Source organism: Alosa sapidissima, chromosome 14 (assembly GCF_018492685.1).
Source record: "Alosa sapidissima isolate fAloSap1 chromosome 14, fAloSap1.pri, whole genome shotgun sequence".
NCBI lineage: Eukaryota > Metazoa > Chordata > Actinopteri > Clupeiformes > Clupeidae > Alosa > Alosa sapidissima.
Genome location: NC_055970.1, coordinates 21,164,735 through 21,187,744, shown reverse-complemented (window position 1 = coordinate 21,187,744; position 23,010 = coordinate 21,164,735). Strand labels below are relative to the sequence as shown.

At 43.5% G+C, this 23,010-nt stretch overlaps 1 protein-coding gene across 4 annotated transcripts in view; it reads right to left on the bottom strand.

Moving 5' to 3' along the window:
- phkb (phosphorylase kinase, beta) overlaps positions 1-23,010 on the bottom strand; it is a 78,853-nt gene that overhangs the window by 26,653 nt on the left and 29,190 nt on the right. For all 4 annotated transcript variants that reach the window (XM_042060886.1, XM_042060887.1, XM_042060888.1 and 1 more), the window contains 6 exons: positions 22,639-22,734; positions 20,724-20,921; positions 15,357-15,414; positions 15,085-15,162; positions 12,890-13,048; positions 11,530-11,624 (listed from right to left, as the gene is read on the bottom strand). In XM_042060886.1, the coding sequence (XP_041916820.1) occupies positions 11,530-11,624; positions 12,890-13,048; positions 15,085-15,162; positions 15,357-15,414; positions 20,724-20,921; positions 22,639-22,734 (684 nt within the window). The remainder of the gene's footprint in view (positions 1-11,529; positions 11,625-12,889; positions 13,049-15,084; positions 15,163-15,356; positions 15,415-20,723; positions 20,922-22,638; positions 22,735-23,010) is intronic.

Sequence of the window (23,010 nt, the reverse complement as noted above, 5' to 3'; positions counted from 1 at the left end):
ACTCTCCCTTTCTCTCTCTCACTTACATTTTCTCTCCTTCCCTCCCTCCCTCCCTCCCTCCCTCCTTTCCCCCTCCCCTCATCTCCATCTCCCTTTCTTATGTCACACTGATGGAAGTTCATCACAGGCTGTCACTGTGAAGCCCTTCGCTATGTGAGGGAATCCTATCAGATGGAAGCCAGGGATGTGTATGTGTGTGTGTGTGTGTGTGTGTGTGGGGGGGGGGGGGGGTAGTGCTTTAAAATATGTCTAATGTTCTTTAAAGCGTCTGGGCTTTAGAAAGTGGCTGTCGCCGAAACACAATCCGGCGAGATTCCTCTAAATGTTAAGCTCTGCTGCCAGCTCGCCGCCAGCACCAGTCTCCTCTCGCATTTGCAAAGGGGGGGGGGATAAGAAGAAAAAAAACCTTTTCTTCTTTTCAGGGCTCAAAAGTTTTATCTTTCAGCAGCTCTGGCTTTTATTTGATAAAGCGTCCCGTAAGCCAAATCAAACAGCACAGAAGAGCGAGAGGTGGTGGGGGGGAGAGAGGGAGAGAGAGAGATGAAAAACAAGTTTCTCCTCTTCAATTTTTCTCCATCCCCAGGTAACATGAAAAAAAGTGCTGACTTCCTAAACCTGATTCCAGATTAGAGACCTGGGGTATTCGCTCCCTGTGCAACAGTGTGAGCATGAGAGCAATATCCGTACAGAAATGTTAAAAAAAGGCATGAATTAAATTTTTGTACATGTATGTGTGTGGTATATGTGTGCATATACGTATGTAGTGTGTGTGTGTGTGTGTGTGTGTAAGTATGTGAGTGTGTTTGTATACCAAGAAAGTAGCCCCTGTATGCATTTGATAGGCTTCAACCTCTCTGATGTATTAGATTTAGCCAGCAATCTCCACGACAAGGCAAGACAGAAGGGAAAAAAAGAGTGTTACAGAAAAAAGACAAGAGTGAAAGAGATAGAGAGAGAGAGAGAGACAGACAGAGAGAGAGGAATAGAAAGAGAGAGAAAATCGATGGATATTAAGGTGAGGCGTATGCAGTATGCAGGGCTGGCGCTGGGGTGCATGTGCCAGAGGTGGAGAGAGTGATATAATTCCCACTGAGGGTAGGCTCCGCTCAGCAGACAAGACTGAGATGTGACCACCTGATTATACCTGGGGCTGAGGACTGCTTTGAGCTTTGAGAGGCGCGCACACACACACGCACGCACACACAAACACACACACACACACACTCACACGCGCACACACACACTTTATAACCACGTCAAAGCCAATTCTGCAACAATCAAACCTGGGCTATACAGGTTAACGCTATGTGTGTATGAGGGAAAAGGAAAATGACATGTTTGTGTGTGTGTGTGTGTGTGTGCGTGTGTGTGTGTGTGTGTCAGGGGGTGAATAATTGATGTCACTTCCTGACTGTTCTATTGTTTGTTCTGCTGGAAACTGTGTGTATTTGTGTCTGTGTGTTTGTCAGTGTGTCTGTTGGTGTGTGTGCGTGTGTGTGTTTGTTAAAAGGCTTGGCAACAACAAGCTCTTCTTTTCTTGCCAAACTGATCACCGTCATGCCATGCTTCTGCTCCACTGACTAATGAAACAGGCTTCAATTTCACATTAAATGGGGGATTGAACTCAGTGGAGTGAGTGTAAGTGTGTGCGCGTGTGTGTGTGGGGGTGCCTGAGCCATATGATGTGTGTGTATGTGTGCATGTATTGCATGTCTTTGTGTTTGTGTGCTATGTGTGTGTGTGTGTTTGTATGTGTATGTGTGTATGTGTGTGTGAAAGAGTGCAAGATTGCATGCCACTGTGTGTACTGTATGTGATGGCATGTCAGTGACTCTGTTTGTGAGTGTGAGTGACTCTGTTTGTGAGTGTGTTTGTGTGTGTGTGTGTGTTTGTATTTAAATGGGGACAGGCTCCATCAGGGCGTGCACTGACAGAGACAGTCCCCTGCTGTTAGCACAGAGCCTCCCTAATGGCTGCCTGCTTGCGTAACACTAGCGCTAGCGCCACACGGCCGGCCAGCCTTCTTGCCTGCATGTAGAGCAGAGGCCCCTGTGACACGCCAGTGAACCTGCCATCAGGCTCCATAAAGGCCACCACACCGACAGCCAGGACAACAAGCCACAGTTGTTACCAGATGGTCTCAACGAGCACTCGCTGCTGATTTGTCCTAACAGCCAAAGCGTATTTTTGGAGGGGTCAGTCAACTCTATATTTAGTACACATTGTTTACACATCTGTATTACATTCATTTTCGCTCATTAGATGCATGGTGTATAATCAACATAGCAGTGGAAAACATTTTTTACTGGTTTAATACTGTATCAACTGCAGTTTATTAAATACTACTATATTCTGTCAACAAAAAAACAAAAAACATCTCAAGTGCTTACCGCCGTCAAGGATATCCATGGCATGTATTTAACCACTCAGTTGTGGGTTGAGTGCCCACAAGGTGCCCAAGAGCCAAGTAACTGTGCTTTAATCCACAAGTGTATTAACCTCACAGCTGAAGACATTTTGCAAAATCAATGTACTGTATAAACCTCAGTTAATAGGCAGGAAATTATGGTAACCTAAGAATCACTCATTTTAAAGGCCTACAATTTAACAGGAAATGGTCTTGCTACTGACTTACAGGTAAGCCTCAGTGAGCCTCCAAAACATGGAGGCCACATCTGAGCAATAGCACAACAGAAGTGGAAATGTAAAAAAATATCAGATGTAAAAGACAGACCTTGTCTATTCATCACCAAAACTACTGTGGTGCAACCACTGGCCCCTGAACAGCATTCAGCAATTGCAGCTTTGTTGGGGCAGCCGTGGCCTACTGGTTAGGGCATCGGGCTTGTAACCGAAGGGTTGTCGGTTCGATCCCCGACCAGTAGGAAAAATGTGAGTAGGGGAAGTGGTTGAGCATTGCTCTCCCATGCCCATATCCACGGCTGAAGTGCCCATGAGCAATGGACCTAACCCCTCACTGCTCCCCAAGCGCCGCTGTAGCAGGCAGCTCACTGCTCCGGGTTAGTGTGTGTTTCACCTCACTGTGTGTTCACTGTGTGCTGTGTGTTTCACTAATTCATGGATTAGGATAAATGCAGAGACCAAATTTCTCTCACGGGATCAAAAGAGTATATATACTTATACTTAGCCTACAGTATACTCTTATATTTGTTTTGACGTACAGTACAATTGTAATACAGTGGTGCTGCATGGCAGTACGATGGTGCTAAGCTGTGCTTAGTCTGTTCTAAGTAAGGGATAATGGACGATACGGTGGTGTGAAATTAATGCAACGGCCCCGACGCGAAGTGGAACCTCGTAAACCTCGTAAGTGCATTCATTTCTGTGAACAGACCACCGTGGTGTCCATTATCCCGCTTATTCCACTTGCGTTGTGTTCATTTCCTGTTACAATTTAAACGTTTTAATCGCTAAAACTGCCTTGTTTGTAGAACTACTTTCTTTCGAAACATATCAACTAATTTCTCAACTTGCAGGACAAACTGCCGTTACTAGTTCTAAATGGATGGTTGCTACGGCCAAAGGCCAGTCATTAGTTCTATCTCTCCCGTTGTCAAGCGGGCGTATCCCAAGATTCTGATTAACTTAAGCTTTGAAACATCACTATTTTACTTAACCTGCTGTCATTCATCTAGCTAAAAGCCACCTCCGTCATATGCAACAATGTTGCTATGTTCTGAACGTCTGCATTTTACAGCTCGGATGCAACGTGACAGTTCATTTAAACTTCACAACGAGTTTGGCGAATTAAGATATTAATTAGCGAATTAAGTGTGATACAGCCAAAAAAATGGATCTACTTCATAGGTGTGCAAATAACATACGGTTAATGGTCGTTCTAAATTACGTAGGACAATGGGAAATTCAACCAAGCAGAATAAGTGGCACATAATTACACTCCCTGTCTCAACACACACCTCTGCTCTGGCCAAACGGCCTTCTGTAATGTCTGTATACGGTGTCCATACACAGTGAGAGACTATCAGAGACTGAAGCCTAAGGGGCGGCCCTGGGTCTGGGCACTGGCTGCCAGCACTATACTACAGGCAGGACTGGGCAGCGGCACCGGGCTGGTCAACAGGATGGGGGTGTTAATGGATGTACTTTTACGGATGAGAGGGACTTGGCAATGAGAGACTTGTGATGAGCTGGAAAACAAGCATACCAACACAGACAGACACACAACCAAGCACACACACCCTGGAAAGCTGAATTATATATCTTTAGAAAGTAGTGCATAAACACACACATGCACAAGCGCACACACATATACAGGTACGCAAGCACACATGTGCATCACACAGACACGCAGACACGCAGACACACACACACACACACACACACACACACACACACACACACACACTGATCATCAAAATATCACTAAATATGCTGTGATCACACACCATCATCTTTGGCTGACTTCAGTTTGGTTGTTTTAATGCATCTTACACCACCCCCCACACCATGTTTGAGCTTCACGTGTACTAATCCAACCGCCTAAAAGCATTAAGTAATCAAATTAAAACAACCATCAACAAAATGTTTCTTTGAGCCTGCTGGCTTAAACATCCTGGATCGATGACTACTCCATTCAGGGCCCAAACCTGCAGTCGACCTGCAAGCACCGAAACCGTTGTTGATCTGAAATCAATGGGGCTTGACCTTAAATTGTTGAATTGGGCAGGCATTGTTGCTGCGTGTGCCCCCTCGGGGCATACGCCTGGCTGTCGATCGTAAAAGCATCAGGCGTGACCTACAAGGGCTGCGGTCTGGATGAAGATGTGAACACGCTGGGATCACATGCACCCACAAGCAAATTACACAAAATACTGACAGTTCTCTCATGAAAGGAATACTACAGTACTTTACATGAGTAAAGGAGAGAATGATAGTCTCCTACTATTTTTTTTATTATATAGTAAATGCCCATTGGATTGGGCACATGAATATCACCTATGTTTTACTGAATGAGAAAATTATGCTGAAGCACACTTTAAAAAGTCTGCCTCATATACAGTCGTTTCCAAGAGCAATCATAAAAAAGTGGGACACTCCATGTGCTATCCAATTGATGCTGCACAATCAGGTACTTCACAGCAGTAGGGTGGTAGACTATTAAAACAAAGAAAGCGGAGCACACTGATTCAACTTGCAGTATTTACTTAGTGCAAACAAAAATGATTAACATTTCGACACCATTGTCTCTTCGTCACAATACTGCAAGTTGAATCAGTGCGCTCCAGTCTGCTTTCTTTGTTTTAATTAATAGCAATCATTTAAATTTACATTTAAATTTAAGCACCTAGAAAACAGTGCAACAGAACATATGCAATCAACACAATTAGCGGTGCCAATGTTATCTCACTGCATTGAACTTATACAATGCATAGCCATTTAATACAATCCAACATTATAGATAGTCACAGAGGTCTATATGTTTAGCCAATTAGGGACTGCAATTAATATTCACTGTGCTACTGTACACACAGCTCCAATGGTTCCAATTCCTCTCATGTAATATATTCATGTTGCCATTTATGGTTAACCTTATGTTTGCAATCTTTTAATGTATTTTTGTGTTATGTAATCTGTTCCATGTGTTTTTGTGCAACTATGCGTTGGAGGACATATGCTGAATGATTTGCTACTACATGGAAATGTGCTTGCTTACTTATATGCAAGGGTGATGTGTGAGTCTCTTGCTTTTCTTCTATGTGTGTGCGTGTGTTTATTTGTGAGTGTGGTGTGTGTTTGTGTGTGTGTGTGTGTGTGTGTGTGTGTGTGTGTGTGTGTGTGTGTGTGTTGATGTCCCCTGGGTGTATTTGATCTGAGTCAGACGATTAGGCTCAGATGTAGAAAGCCACTTTCCTCCTGCCTATCCAGCTTCCTATCGGCTCCTCTCTCTCTCCGTTTCTCTCTCTCTCTGTCACACACAGACACACAAAGATACAAACACACACAGAGCTGAAAGCAAAAGCCTATACACACACACACACACACACACACACACACACACACACACACACACACACAGTTATTGCACACTATTGCATGTGGAAGGGTGAAGTGCCACCCACATTTTCAGGTAACCTCCTAAAATGTCATCCTCATACAACATATAAATGAACTTGCAAACACACAAACACGCACACAAACACAGCACGCACAGTAGTGAAATATAGGAGCATTTGAACACTGGTTCACTTTGACTCTAATTCAGTGCATTAAGACAGCTCAAAGGGCTTAAAGACCAAGCAGATCCAAAATAGCATCTTTACTTGTGCATGCGCAAAAAATGTAAACTGAACTAAACGGGAAAAGACCAAACGAAATAGAGCAAGTCACTGCATCTCTTCCCTTCTGTGCCTTCCGATTGTTATGATTTTTATTCTATTTTTTAAACTACTTTTATTTACTATTATTTGTAATTCTTTGCTTTTGTTTTACAGCACATTGAATTGCCTGATGTATGAAATGTGCTCTATAAATAAACTTGTCGTGCTTCTTAATGTGAATAAGGTAATGTGGAATGGGCTGGTGAATATACTCATTTCAATCACACCCTCTGAAGGCTCTACACTGTGGGCCTGAACCATTCAGACAAGGGGGGGTGGGGGGTTACTATGCCACTATGAGTGGGCATGTGTGTATGTGTGGGTGAGATAGACAGAAAAAGGAAGGAGAGATAGAGATAGAGAAACAGAAGGATATGTTAAGACAAAGAGAGAGGGAGAGAGAGAGAAATTATAAGGAGAATGGGAGCGAGAGAGAGAAGAAGCTGAAGAAAAAAGGAACAACAAAAAAAAAAGAGACTTGCTATTTTTCATACACTGAGCGATAGATGTGCAATACTAATAGACAGGAGAGAGACGGTGCATTGGCTAAATAAAGATGCTTTTCTGCATTTGCTGCTCCTTGTACATCATGGGTGTCGGGGCGCGGGAGGGGGGGGGGGTACTGCTCTAATGAAGGACAGAGAAGGACAGAACAGGAACACACACACACACACACACACACACACACCTATACATACACACCCAGATACACATGTAAATACACACACAAGACAAAGAAAGAGAGAGAGAGGGGGGGAGAGAAAGACAGAGAGACAGAGAGAGAGAGTAGATTGTAGTGGAGTAGTGAGTGAGTGAGAGAGTGAGAGAGAGAGAGTAGATTGTAGTGGAGTAGTGAGTGAGTGAGAGAGTGAGAGAGAGAGTGTAGATTGTAGTGGAGTAGTAGTGAGTGAGTGAGAGAGTGAGAGAGAGAGTGTAGATTAGTGGAGTAGTGAGTGAGTGAGAGAGTGAGAGAGAGTGTGTAGATTGTAGTGGAGTAGTGAGTGAGTGAGTGAGTGAGTGAGTGAGTGAGTGAGTGAGTGAGAGAGAGAGAGAGTAGATTGTAGTGGAGTAGTGAGTGAGTGAGTGAGTGAGTGAGAGAGAGTGTAGATTGTAGTGGAGTAGTGAGTGAGTGAGAGAGTGAGAGAGAGAGTGTAGATTGTAGTGGAGTAGTGAGAGAGTGAGAGTGAGAGAGAGGGAGTGTAGATTGTAGTGGAGTAGTGAGTGAATGAGAGAGTGAGAGAGAGAGTGTAGATTGTAGTGGAGTAGTGAGTGAGTGAGTGAGTGAGAGAGAGAGAGTGTAGATTGTAGTGGAGTAGTGAGTGAGTGAGAGTGAGAGAGAGAGAGTGTAGATTGTAGTGGAGTAGTGAGTGAGTGAGAGAGTGAGAGAGAGAGTGTAGATTGTAGTGGAATAGTGAGTGAGTGAGAGAGTGAGAGAGAGAGAGAGTAGATTGTAGTGGAGTAGTGAGTGAGTGAGAGAGTGAGAGAGTGAGAGTAGATTGTAGTGGAGTAGTGAGTGAGTGAGAGAGTGAGAGAGAGAGTGTAGATTGTAGTGGAGTAGTGAGTGAGTGAGTGAGTGAGTGAGAGAGAGAGAGTGTCGATTGTAGTGGAGTAGTGAGTGAGTGAGTGAGTGAGAGAGAGAGAGTGTAGATTGTAGTGGAGTAGTGAGTGAGTGAGAGAGTGAGAGAGAGAGAGTAGATTAGTTGAGTAGTGAGTGAGTGAGAGAGTGAGAGAGTGTAGATTGTAGTGGAGTAGTGAGTGAGTGAGTGAGTGAGTGAGAGAGAGAGAGTGTAGATTGTAGTGGAGTAGTGAGTGAGTGAGTGAGTGAGAGAGAGAGTGTAGATTGTAGTGGAGTAGTGAGTGAGTGAGAGTGAGAGAGAGAGAGTGTAGATTGTAGTGGAGTAGTGAGTGAGTGAGAGAGTGAGAGAGAGAGTGTAGATTGTAGTGGAGTAGTGAGTGAGTGAGTGAGAGAGAGAGAGTGTAGATTGTAGTGGAGTAGTGAGTGAGTGAGAGTGAGAGAGAGAGAGTGTAGATTGTAGTGGAGTAGTGAGAGAGTGAGAGTGAGAGAGAGAGAGTGTAGATTGTAGTGGAGTAGTGAGTGAGTGAGAGAGTGAGAGAGAGAGTGTAGATTGTAGTGGAGTAGTGAGTGAGTGAGAGAGTGAGAGAGAGAGAGAGTAGATTGTAGTGGAGTAGTGAGTGAGTGAGAGAGTGAGAGAGAGAGAGTAGATTGTAGTGGAGTAGTGAGTGAGTGAGAGAGTGAGAGAGAGAGTGTAGATTGTAGTGGAGTAGTGAGTGAGTGAGAGAGTGAGAGAGAGAGTGTAGATTGTAGTGGAGTAGTGAGTGAGTGAGAGAGTGAGAGAGAGAGAGAGTAGATTGTAGTGACAGTAGTAGCAGATGGATAGAACATAAAGGCCTGAGCTAATAAGCACACCAGCACATACTGTAGGCAAAACACACTAAACATGGAATGTAATGTAAACATACGCCAAGGCACTCCCAAATACTTATGGAACACTAGTGTGTCCATCAACAAAATGCAAAACGTGTGAGCAAAGTTAACATAACATTGCTTACAGAACACGTCCACACTCTACATCGACGCATGCATACAGGACATGGACAAATCCACTGACATACTGGGAGAGAAATGACATGCAAACTGCACACCCACACAGACTCATGACCACAAACATGTGGACATGTACTTCATATGCAGAGCAACAGATGAGCTGATGCACACCCACACAAACACACCTTGTCAGTCCCTGGCAAATCCACATACACCGAGCAGGAACAAGGGGAGGACACATATGTGTGTGTGTGTGTGTGTGTGAAAATATTTTTATTAACATTATTGCTGTCATTTATAGTAGTTAGTTGTCTTCTCAGTGTCCCTTTTACAGACAGACAGACAGACACACACACACACACAAACACACACACACACACACAGACACAGACACAGACACACACTATGTGCTTTACAAAACCACAAATGAACACAGACACAAACATATCAACAATTTCACAAAGGCTTACAGACGCTCTCTCTCTCTTACACACACACAGGAGCCTGAAAGCAGTGGGGCTGTGATGTAGAGGCTGGGAGACAGGCTGGGGTTGCATTAGTGCACATTAGGCAGTGACCTGGCACTGCATCACAGCTGCCCTCTAGAACAGTGGGCAGCTACAGTATCCCACAGCAAATGGACTTACTCGACCCAAAGTTTGTTACAAATACTGTTACAGAGCTCTCTCTCTCTCTTGTGAGTAGCCCTTTGTATTTATATTAATCTGGCGGTAGACAGTGCGTGACATATCCTAATCCATGAAAAAGCAAACTTTGACATTTTTCTGTCAGTCATAATATTGTATACTGTAGAATATCCATATTGAGTGCAGAATTGTCAACATTTTGAAAGAAATACAGTGTTTCCCATACATTGACTTATCTGTGGCGGCCCACCACAATATCAACATTTACCACCACACAATGATTTTCCAGGTTGTACTAATTTGTGCTTAAATCTAGTTAGCATCATAACCACGCTGCGCTAATTTGTTAAAAACTGTTGCATTCAGGTTAATTCTGCAAACCTACCACCACAAATAAAGTTTAATTCTGTGGGAAACACTGAAATATAAGTTGAAGCATGTTCTGGTTAGCCTACTGAGACTGCACTAAGTTATAATGTAAACAGAGTGGACAGAAGAGGAGAAACTGACGGATTTCCGGTTTCATGAATAAGGTGGATAGAAGCTGTATTCCAGTAGGCTACAAAATACTTGACAGGCCTACTGCTGGGTAATTTGTGACAAAGGCAGCAGATTTTATGTAATGGGGGTCTTTATTTATTTAAAACAATCATTTCATAAAAAAAGTAAAATTAGAAAAAAAAAAGATTAAGGTAAAAAGATCAGATCTGATCAAACCAAAGATATAAATAAAAAATACATGAAGGACAAGCTTGTGTGATGTGTTGTGAATTGTATTACCATATGATTAAATGATTAAATGAATTGTATTACGATTGCTACCCTTTGAAACATAACTGAATTGAAAAGTGAGGTCAGTCAGGGTTCACACCTCTTTGACTAATTGCTCAGTTCTATAGCAATACCAAGTAAAGACTATCTGCACAAACACGGATACAGTACATGTACAAACAACTAGCTTTGGGCCACCTGGCATACACAGGTAATATACATTCAGGAGCACATAGAAGACATAGAAGTTGTCAATACTAACAGAGGCAAAAAAAGAGGCGCTTCACTAGTGTAGTCCATTCCCTTTGTGGAGAGCAACTACCTCACAGATCTGGCCACTCCAGTCAGTAGAAGTACTGTGACTGTGACTGAGTACAGTGCAGTTTGGAGACGGAGTCTGCTCTCCAGGACCTGGGCTCATGAATAAACCAGGCCTGTAGGCGGGGGCCTGAGCCCAGCTCCATAACTGCCACCTCGCAGACCCATTTCTGGGCCCTGGTCCCAGGAACGTCCCTCTGGCTCACCTCTGATGCAGTACAGCTCCCATTAGCATCCTTATGAAGCGCTTATGCTAGCGCTAACTTTGCGCCACTGCAGGAGGCAACACTGGCACATGCTACTGCTAGCGCTAACCTAGCATGCAAAACTGAGGGAGGCGCCACAAGCACATGGTAGCTCGAGTGCTAAACTAGCACGTGTTACTGCAGGAGGCCCCACTGGCACATAAATTAATATAGCTGACACAGTGCCTTCTTCACCATCACTGTACTGTGCTGTACTGTACTGTGCTGTATTTTACTTTGTATACTGTATACTACTTTGATGCTGTATTGTATGAGGCACGCATCAGCAGGGGACGTTACCTGATCTAACATGTGCTATGTAGAGCAAACCTGCTGTCCGTCATGGTTACTGGCCTAAATCTGTCTGCTGGTGAAGATATGGCTGTAGCAAAACACCATTCACGGGAGCTAGTGGTTAATACATGGACATGTGGGTCAGGTCGAGCGAACACGACAGAAACGGGAGAGCGAAATGAAGAGTGGCAGGAGAGGATGGACCGACAGGTGAGGAGATTAGAAGAGAGGGCAGGAGAGCGAGAGAAGGAGGGAGGGAGGGAGGGAGAAAAGAGCGAGAGAGAGAGAGGTGAAGGTGGTGTGGGTCATGTGTGGTGAGGGTCACGCACCTGGTTGGAGTATCTCATGCTGACGTTCCTCTGGTCCTGCCGCGGCACGTAGCGGTGGATGGGGTCGATGTCCTTAGGGCTAATCAGGCCATCCACTGCAGAGAGAGAGATGGAGAGAACAAGAGAGAGAGTAAGAGAGAGTAAGAGAGGGAGACATAGCAGAGGAGATGAGATGTAAGAACACAAGGGGTGAGGAAAACAGGGCAGGAGAGGGGGAGGAAGTGAGCAGTGGAGGTAACAAGGGAGGAGAGAGGAAGAGAGGATGACAGGAGAAAGGAGGACACAAGAGGTTAGGAGAAGAAAAAAATAAACATATTAAAGGAGAAGAGGGGGAAGTGGAGGGGTGAAAGAAAAGAGGGGGAAAGGATGCGGAGTGAAGAAAATGTAAGATAGAAAACACGTGTAAAAAAGAAGTGGGAAGAATGAGCAGAATAACAAAAGAAGGATATAGAGAGAAAAGGAGGGAGCGAGAAAGCAGACAGGCATGTTACCCACCCCCACCCCCCGCACTTCCTCTGCCCCATCAGCACTTTGCATCCGCCAATCACCTCCCACCCCCCAATGGTTACAGACAGCATCAGCCGTAACATGGATCCGGAACATTCCGGCATCGGCCACTACCCGGATCCCCCGTGCGTCGCCGTCGCAGTTAGCTTTCTCAAACGTGCAAATCTGCCGTGACGTGACGGGATAACTACATGTTCATGCACTGGGGCCCTGGATTGGACACACTGATGCGTGAGCCAAGCAGAGCAGTCCCGCCTCCCCATTAGCCCCCTTGATTAGAGAATGACAGGCCTCACAATTACTCTAACAGAAAGAGCCATGCAACTCCCCCATTACCACAATATCCTCTTTGATCTGTGATGTTTACATCAAGGCCTCTTCACTGGTTTCGAGCTGTACTGTAGGATGAGCAGCTCAGATCATTTGGATAAATTATTTACGTGACTAATTTGTCAGAAATCCTTCTACAACACTGACCTTGTGTTTACATCCTTTAATAGGAAGGACGAGGAAGGAGGGCATATGTAATGTAGTGCTCTAGATAGCTTGAATATGGAGGATGCATGTGAATTATTTCTTTCAAATCAGTTTAAGGGGTGTTCCATGCATTCACAGATTCAGACCCATGCATTAGCATTTGTTGAATGACCGTGCCTGTGTGTGCATGAGTAGGTTTGTAGAGTAGGCTAGGAACTGTACTGCGTGTGTCTGTTTGTGTACAAATATATATGTAAGGAAGCAGAAAAATGTATGAATATTTACTGTGTGTGTGTGTGTATGTGTGTGTGTGTGTGTGTGTGTGCGTGTGTGTGTGTGTGTGTATACCAGCAGTGACATATGCCATGTGACTGACCCAGTAGTTTGGCGATGTTGTACATGGCTTGGCCCCAGAGGAAGAGCAAGCCATCTTTGCCTGTGCAGCTGGGGAAACGCTTCTGGCTGCCGTGCTTCTTTTGTTCGGCCTCCACAAAGTCTGCTGGCACGTGGTAGTACTTGGGGACGATGGCGTTACCTAAGTGAACACACACACACACAAAATCAAATAAACATCAAAATAATCATACATCAACACAAATGTCCATATACAGTACAGAAACACAAACATACAAACAAGCACACACACACACACGCACACGCACACGCACACACACACACACACACAATCAAATAAATACATACATCAACACAAATGTCCATATACAGTACAGAAACACAAACATACAAACAAGCACACACACGCACACACACACACACACACACACACACACACACACATAAAATCAAATAAACACATACATCAACACAAATGTCCATATACAGCACAGAAACACAAACATACAAACAAGCACACACACACGCACACGCACACGCACACACACACACACACACAAAATCAAATAAACACATACATCAACACAAATGTCCATATACAGTACAGAAACACAAACATACAAACAAGCACACACACGCACACGCACACACACACACACACACACACACACACACACACACACACACACACACAAAATCAAATAAACACATACATCAACACACATGTCCATATACAGTACAGACACACAGACATACTGTACAAACAAGCACACACACACGCACACAAACACACACACACGTACACACATGTACTGTACACACACACACACCAAGAAATACACATTTACATGCACTTCCCTTGATACACACTAACGCATCAGTTCTCATAACACCAGTAGGATTAAAGCTGAAGCAAAATCCATACATTACGTTCCATAATCAATTCCACTTCAGTGTTATGATTAATTAAAAACCACCCATATATTTCCATGACAACTTTTCAATACATGAATCGGCATGGAAACTGTAGAGAGTAGGACGCTCCATACACATCCCTCTGTAGTCGATCCAGAACATGAGGAGCCATCTGCCTTGCTCAGAATGGGCCTCTGCTGCTACGGTCTAAGCAGTGTCTAATCAACCTGACTGCTCATTTTACAGGACTTTGCATTTTTACACTGCTTTGACCTTGTCCAAGCTGCTTTTAATGCCAAATCGGAATCTGGTGTGTGTGAGTGTGGATTCATGTTGTTGTTATGCAGTGCATGTAGTGAATGTATCAAGATATCTTCTGTGCAAGCCGATCCATTTTCTTTAATTTTAATAGTATAGTATACTGTATATCAGGGTGACAGGTAGCATAGGCATTTTTAGTATAACGTAAAAACAATTGATTCTTTACATTCTATTTCTAACAATGTTAAAAAAAAGGTAACACTTTAACGGTAAGGGTACATGAATCATCATGAATTTATGCTAGATTAATCCATGATTTATGTATTACTTCATTCCTTAATATCTCATGAATCATCAGGAATTGACATGAGTTCATAGTTTGTTATTTGTGACCTCATACATGAACAAAACATCAACTAAAGCATTAAATATGGTGGGCACATCATTATGATTTTTTATTTATTAAGAATGATCATGATGATTTCTTTTTCTGCCTACTCAAATTCCAATTTGATCACAACTTGTACAGTTCTCTAAGCACATGCCATTGTTCACACTTTAGTTGAGGGGCCACAAACATGATGAAATCATGAGTAATTAACCTTAAATGCATGTAATCATGATGATCATGCTTAAGAAATCATAAATCAGAATGATGTACCCACCTTAACTTATGAATGAGGGACTTTGAACTCATGTCAATTCCTGATGATTCATAAAATATAAAGGAATGAAGTAATGCATAAATCATTAATTAATTCATGCATGAATTCATGATGATTCATGTACCCTTACCATAAAGTGTTACCAAAAAAAAAAAAAGAAAACAAATTGCCACATAGCACCTTTACCTTTAACAGTACAGATTTATTTTTTACAGTGTGTGCTCGTTCTGTAGTACTGAGGCCACAACCATAACATTAGCACCAATTTCCACAGGTTGAGACAGGAGCAGTTATATGGGGGGAAGCTGTGAGTACTGGGTGGCCAATCACTTCAATTCTATGCCATCAGAAACATGTGCTACATGTGGTAACTCACCATCAAAATTCTGGAACATGACTACCTCCAAAAGTTCCTGGTATTCCTTGACTTGGGAAGAATTTCCACGGAACACACCTGCAAATCAGAGGGCAAAGCAAAAACAAAAAAGCAAAAGGCACATCTTACCAGCCAGCACTGCAGAGAGAGCTGCTCACAACTCACTTGTTTCTCTATCATTTCCTGAGCTCAAGATGAAAAATAATACCCTCTCTGAGAAAACAACATAAGCATGGAAATGCCGCCAAGCACTCAACAACCCCGGGCCTCACCATCAATCATCATGTAGATGAAAAAAATTGGGAACTCGCACTCGATGCCATCAAAGTCCTGAAAGAAAGAGCAAAACAAATGCAAGACAAACAGTGTTAGATATTGGATAACAGTTTCCAATCTAACCTGAGACTCTCAATCTTCATAAAATTCAGTTTGCATAATGCACATAAATACTCAACTTTACATATAAGGTAATGATAACAGTGTACTGTACCTAGTCTCAGATTTCACATGTGATGATATTGCAGCATTCCTACATACTACAATAGTGTACTACTCCTGATAAAACCGTGATATAAATACTCTTAGGTCATTAAGCACCTTTAAAAGCAACAATGACTATTTCCTAATGGTGTTGCCTAAGTGTTAAATATTAGAGCTATGAAAAATGAACACAGCCACAGCCAGCAGTGTTCATTAACTATGCTACACGAGACTCTATAATCTATGCTCTGAGGCAAATAGTGACTCATGAAAAGTGGTTTACCATGTGCAAGGCACCTGTGATGAATTATTAAATCAGGGCTTTTAACTTCAAGGAATGTGACAGCCATGTTCTAAGTGAACAGCAGACGCAGGGAGAGGAACTCTGATAAAGCAAAGACCAACTTTGAAGTGGCTATGCTGTGCATATTGACTGGATATTCTCAAATAAGTACACTTTTTTTTAGAAGAAGCAAATATGCTACGGACACTTTTGCTGTAGCCTCATAGGACTCCAGCAAAGTACATTCCACACATTTCATCACTCACTCCTCAGAAAAACTGGAGCTTTTTACTGAGCCTATGGGCTAAAACTATGACGCTTCAACATCACAGCTGTCACCCAAGACACCCAAAAAGCAAAACAACTAATGAACTCTCTCTGGCCTATGCTCTTTATCTGTTTGATTCTTTACCAGACCTCTCTCTCTCCTCGGTCCCGATAGGCTACCACAGAAGGCCACCTAATGGTGTGCCAGACGACAGTGAGAAAGCAACTGTGGGGAGAAAAGCTCTTTTCCGAGAGGAACAGTGGAACTGACACAGAAAACAATTACATCTGAGAAGGTATCAGCTCGCCAGCCAGGCAGAAACCCCATTAACCAGTCAGTGACTCACCTCCACACACACACACACGCATACGTTCCCTCCAGCACCCACCCACCTACATAAATACACACACACGCACGCACGGACGCACGCACGCACACGCACAGTCCCCCACTCTCACTAGCACACACATAAATCACTTGAGTCTGAAATTAAAATCAACTCGGATGTAGAGATGTTTGTGAATGTGAAACAGCAACGTATTAATTTAAATTATGCAGCGGCAAACTCATCCCGTACTGCTTCTGGCTCTGGCAGAGCCGCACCGCTAGCGAGGCATAGTGCTGATGACAGAAAAACACTGGAGACGTGCCAGAGTGTATCTCTGGGTTTTTTTGCCTCCGATCTGGAAGTGCCTCGGGATGACTGAAAGCAAAGGCATTAGCCATTAGACATTTGCACAGTGCTTGGGTGAGCAACAGCGATGCATGCGTTGCATGTACCCAAATTTATCATCGTTATTGTGCACAATTGAGACAATTAGTTGCTGATCGCGGCAGCAAATCATAGATTGATTAGACACATAAGACACAACAGTTTTCGTTTTTTTATTTATTTTTTATCACAACACCATATCTTTGCTGAAGAGCACCAGTGTTAGCCCACCTACCCCACTCCCCCTCTACAGTCATGGAGCACTTCCCTCCCCTTTACACCATCACTCTAACTGCTCTTTGCACAGAGACTGTAACTGTCTAACTCGGCTCTCAATGACAAAGACAACTGTTTGCACTTGCTATCTAATATTCTATTTTTATATATTACTCAACTTTCCATATACCCTGTAATACTGCCTCAACCAACAACATTAATCTAATATTTGCACCACTGGATAGATGTAAAACTGCATTTCATTGTACTGGTATTTTACTTATGCAGAGACAATAAAGTTAAATCTATTCCTCGCTAATCTAATCTTTTGTGCATGATCATGGCATATGTGTGACGAAAATGTGTGTCACCACAAACTATCTGTAATGTGAAGTGTGCGTATTACAAAAAAAACATGTTTTTCTTTCTCTTTCTTCACCCAAAGAGACGAGGTATGAAATCAAGAGTACAAAGGTGCTAGAAATTGCAACCCAGAGGAGAACTGTTGGATACTCGAGTTTTTCACAGAAAGTAACTCCATAGAGTGAGAAGAAAAGAATGGAAAAAATACAAAGAATTATAAGTCCTTTCATCCTCCTTCAGAGTGACTCAACTTCAATTACAATAATCTCTTTCTAAAAGCAGAGAGCTGCAGGCTTTACTCTCTCTCTCTCTCTCTCACACACACACACACAAAACCTATTCTGCCTTGTGATTGTGGGGGGGGGGGGCACAAAGTTTCTCAACCTTTCACAGATGTAATTAAGACTTTTCCCCCTCTATCTCCATCCGCAATCTTCACAGCACCATCTCCATGGCAATGGGAGATAAGAGAGATGGGGCCGTAATGAAATAAAGGACATTAATTGGAGCCTGTCTCACATCACAGGGACATCTCGTCTGAGCTAGCGACACTCTGTCAGGACACTGTCACTGTAGGGAGATTTTTGGGTGTCAGGGGCTGGGAGGAGTGTGGGGGGTTACTAGGAATTTATACCAGAGCCGTTTTTGAAGCGTTTTTCAGTCGCCTGCTGATGTCCGACTATAGAATTCCATTAAAATCAGCGTATCAATTTACACATTGTTGTGTTACGTTAGAAACGGAGGCAGTGTTAATTGATGTTGTGTCACGTTTTACTCTTGCTTATGTGTTGCTTGCGGTCTAAATGCCCATTTAGGATGTTGGCTGTTTTGGCTTATAAACTTCTAGTCCAACCAAACAAACAAATCCTGCAGATGTACAGGATGTTAGGTGATCTGGAATAGAGAAGCAGAGCTACATTAGAAACTGGGAAACATGGACCTTCACACTTCAAACCAGCTCCAGAATAAGCTCCCTTGCTTTTCTCTCTCTCTCTCTCTCTTCTCACATACTCACTGAGAATGACTCTCCTTTCATTAGTCACTTGGGCTCAATATAATTCTTTCATAAGCTCATGCAGTCCCTCTCTCTCCTCCGTCTGCAAACTCAATTTTTCACTCTCCCACAGTCCCACCATTTTCCACTCTCTTTATTTTCACTCATTCCTTTACTCTCAACTTTGTTTTCACTCACTCACTCACTCACTCACTCACTCACTCACTCACTCACTCACTCACTCATTCACTCATTCACCTCAACCGCCTTATTACCCTCTCTCCGTCACTGTCCCCCCCCCTCCCACACACCTCCACCCTCCTCTCTCCCCAACACCTGCCTCTGACTTCGGGCCTAATCAAGGCCTCAGGCTCCAGCGGTTACCACTTCAAACACTAAGCTGCAGTGTGCAACACCACCAAGTGTGCCTCCACCTAAACAACTGCGCTGGCTTGCCTTTGATTTCACACCACACTGCACCTGATGGCTAATTTGCCACATGGGTAAGATGGCAAGCACAGATCATTTCTCAGCAGCCGCCTGTGTCTCCACTTCCTCTTATTTCTTTCATTCTTTCTTTTCTTCTTCCTTTCTCAGCCCCTGTCCTCCCTCTGTCACGCTCTTGCTCTCTAACTCTTTCTTTTCCTCAATGTCATAAACATACTGCCTTGCAATGAAAACTGTAACTGCCAATAAAATAAAACGGAATGTATAAACCCATCCGAGAGAGAGAGCGCGTGGGGAGAAAATCCATACAGAAGTGCACACAACAGTTCTCCACAACAGACTCAGGAAATGCCTCATTTATCCTCTGCTTTTTACCATGTATTCTCTCTCTCTCTCAGTCCCTCAATTGTATATAATATTTACTGTATGTGTGTATGTCTGTGTGTATGGATGTGTGCATGATTGCACACAGTGTATGTGTACATTTTTATCTATTTACTGACCTGTTCATCATATGTGTGTGTGTGTGTGTGTGTGTGTGTGTGAGAGAGAGAGTTCTCTGCTGCTGCTCGCTGCTGTATGTGCCTGTATTTGTCTGTATGTTTCTCTGTTTCTGTGCCTCTGTGTGTGTGTGTGTGTGTGTGTGTGTGTGTGTGTGTGTGTGTGTGTGTGTGTGTGTGTGTGTGTGTGTATGCATGTGATTGAGCATGCATGTGCATGGAGATAAAGGATTTTAGTGTGCCATAGAGACGGTAAATGGATGTCTCTCAGGTGAACAAGAGGGATGTTTGCCAAGGTCGGGTCGCTCAGTAAACAGCAAGTGGCCCATGAGGGCTCTGCTCCCATTATTCTCACTGTACAAGTGCATGTGTCTGGCATGTCTAACAAATATACCCCCCTCCTCACTCAAGTAAACCGCTCACTCTCACCCTACATGATACTACATCGACAGTATTATTCCCAGAGGGTTCCCTGTAGCTTACTGCTGAGCGTCTTGCTGTGAATCTTGGATTAGCACTGAAAGATGATATTAATGAATGTGAAACTGATGCAAAAGGAAGTGACAACTGAAGGACTTTCATGATGCCTGAGATAGTAGTGGGAGGCCCTGGAGGAGGGTGCCTTTGCCTGGGAATGTTTTCACAACATAGACAAGTCTTAATTATTGATGCCAGTCCTTTTGCAGGGAAAGTTGTCGCCAGCAGAATGCTGGGCTGCCTGATGAGGAACCTGTTGGGAGGCTCAGAAAGAAATCCTCTTTAGAGTTTTTCCACAAAAAAAAGAGAAAAACACATTAAGATATGCCCTGAATGTCCTGTTCTCCACTCACTCTGCTCTGGCTAATTGTTAATAGCATTCTACACACACACACACACACACACACACACACACACTTTTTCCCCCTTGTCAAATCCAGCCTCATTAATTCTGTGGGGTCAGCTTGGCGGCTAATGCAATGATTTGCTCAGTGTTAAGTAGCTGCTCCTGCCTCCGAATTCATCGGCGGAGAGCAGCTCCCCTTATAGCGAAGTTCAGCCTCCTCCGTCCTTCACAATCAGACAGGATTTACCAACACCACCCCCATTTATTTGATCTTAGTCAGCGAAAAGAGAGATAGAAAAAGAAAGAGACCCTGCAGGATTAATAAAGACGGACTTCAGAGCAGCTTCCAGCATATATTAGCATTTTCGCTAAAGTCTTATCAGCAGGCTAATCCCTTACCAACACAATGCAGGTAAAGCCAAGACTTATTTGAGATCATCCAGCCTGTCAGGAGGGCTATGTGAAAAAAGGAGATAACTGTGAGGCCGCTGTCTGTATCTGCGTTTGGTTTCGCTCGGTGCACCGGCCACTGCCGTCCACTGCGGTCACCCACCTTTATCTCTGCCGGTTTGTAGTAGCGCCGCTTCTTGTCCTCATTGGCCGTACGGTAGCCATCGCGGAGGAAGCGCTTGAAGCCGTACTTGCCCTTGAGCTTGCGCACAATCTTGTCCAGTGTCTGGGAGTAGAGGGCATCGTCGTCCACGGCGAAAGCCGGGTAGCTGATGCAGGGCAGGAGGGAGGCATCAGTGTTCTGAAATGTCAAACGTCAAACGTCACATAGATGTCCAGGGCAAAAACTCTGCTTAACCCTTAAAGGTGTAGGTTTTTGAACGTTCTAAGTTCTTTTGAAGGTTCTAAAATTCTATGTTGAATTCAATGAACCCAGATATTCTTTAGAATGTTCATTTCTCAACATTCCTGTCACACCACACACAAAAACTCTGCTTAAAGGTGCCATGTGTAATGTCCGCCAAAAATCAATTCATACTCCACATTCCATAAAAGATGGGGGCAGTATACCTCCAGAAAGTGAGCTGGTTTACCCTAGAGTAACAACCGAGACTTGTGTATTGCAGTTTGGCTAGCGGTTATGTTGTCCGCATACTGCCTACTGATATCTCTGCAGCACTATACCTTGTTATTTTTTTAATGACATCATCGCCCATATTTCTACTCATTCTTTTGATGCGTGTAGCTCATCTTTTGGATATTTTTACCTCAATTCTTACACATGGCACCTTTAAAGGTGAGCTTTAAGTGCTTTCACAGAGAGGGCCCTTTCACAGCCCAATGCCCCCCAGCCCACCACCACCACAAAAGAGAAGATAAGTGACCAGTGGACCCATTCAGCTCTTGTAAATGGACTACACCATTATGGCTCATAGGCTTTGATTACATATTAGCAGAATTAGAGAGTAGAATTAAAAAAGATAAATGGCATTGGTTGCATAAGGACACCCCATCATCCTCGGCTCTAAGCAGGAAGGAAGTTCATTTCATCATAACGGCTCCATATATTCTTCTCTGATTAGACTACTTCACCCTACTCTGAACCTGGAGCACACTCACTCTCACAGTGTCAGGCAGCCCACTCTTGTGATTAGGAGTGATGGCAGCCCCCCATCCATATGCCAAACTGAGCATCAGTTATGAGGCAGATGTGCTGCTCCTTCTACATGCTGAGAATGTGAGGCTTCTGTTTCTGATTAAAGGTACTGTCAGAGAATGTCTAATAAGGGGAGAACTGCCACTCTCGGAAAACTTCCGGTTTCTGAACTGGTTGCAGTTCCTCCTGTGGTTCCACATGAGGGCGCTCGTCCACGAGTGCAGAATGCATGGAGGTCTATGGAGCTGTACCCCTCAAAATCCACTTTTCTTGGGTTATAATTTTTTTTCAAGTAATTTGAATATTGTATTCGAAAGGGGAGGCAAAGAAAATACACTTGGTTGAGTATTATATTTTTTAAAGTCACTTAATTGTTCTAAAAAGCCTTTCAAACGTGTCAATGACGTCATTCATTAGCACAATGCTAGCGTGTTATGGGCAACAACGACCCAACCTGTAAGAAATCAAAAGGACATAAGTACTCGATCATTCAACTTTTGACCTATAACTCATGTTGAAGTTATATAAACTACAATCAAATCTGAGATTTGTCAACGACAATCAGGTGAAAGAGACAAATTTAGCCGTCTAGCTCCATTGACTCCCATTCATTCTGCACTCATGGCGATCGCCCCCAGTGGAACTCTGGTGGAACTGCAACCAAAATTCGGTACAATGGGACTTAATACGGAGTGGCCAGGCTCTCCGTAGACGGGCTCTGGTACTGTATAACACAATTCGGACGTTTGTTGATATCTGAGCTCAATAGAAAAATCAAATTATACCCCCCCCTTTTTAAACATGCATCTCTGCTTTTTAACAGATGCATGTTTAAAAAGACTGAAATGTTGTTGTTACTCACATGAGATCTGGACTCTCTGGGCAGAAGTGAACACAGGGTCTGTCTGTTCCGATTGTGAGCATCTAGATCCACAAAGATGACCGACCACGAGCAGCCCTGCAGAAAATGCACACACACACACACACACACACACACACACACACACTAAAAAGCATGAGCATGACATGGTATATTGACACCAACAACTTCTCTTAAGCTGTACGATGGTGGTTGCCTATGTGTTTGATTGACAGGGATCACAGTGATCCTCTAGTGTCATTATCTGGCATAGATGTGTTTACATGGGCACATTTAATCGATTACAATAGGATTTATGCTTCAATTGAAATAATAATAAAAAAGCACAGATAAACTTCTTGATCAGAATAAACT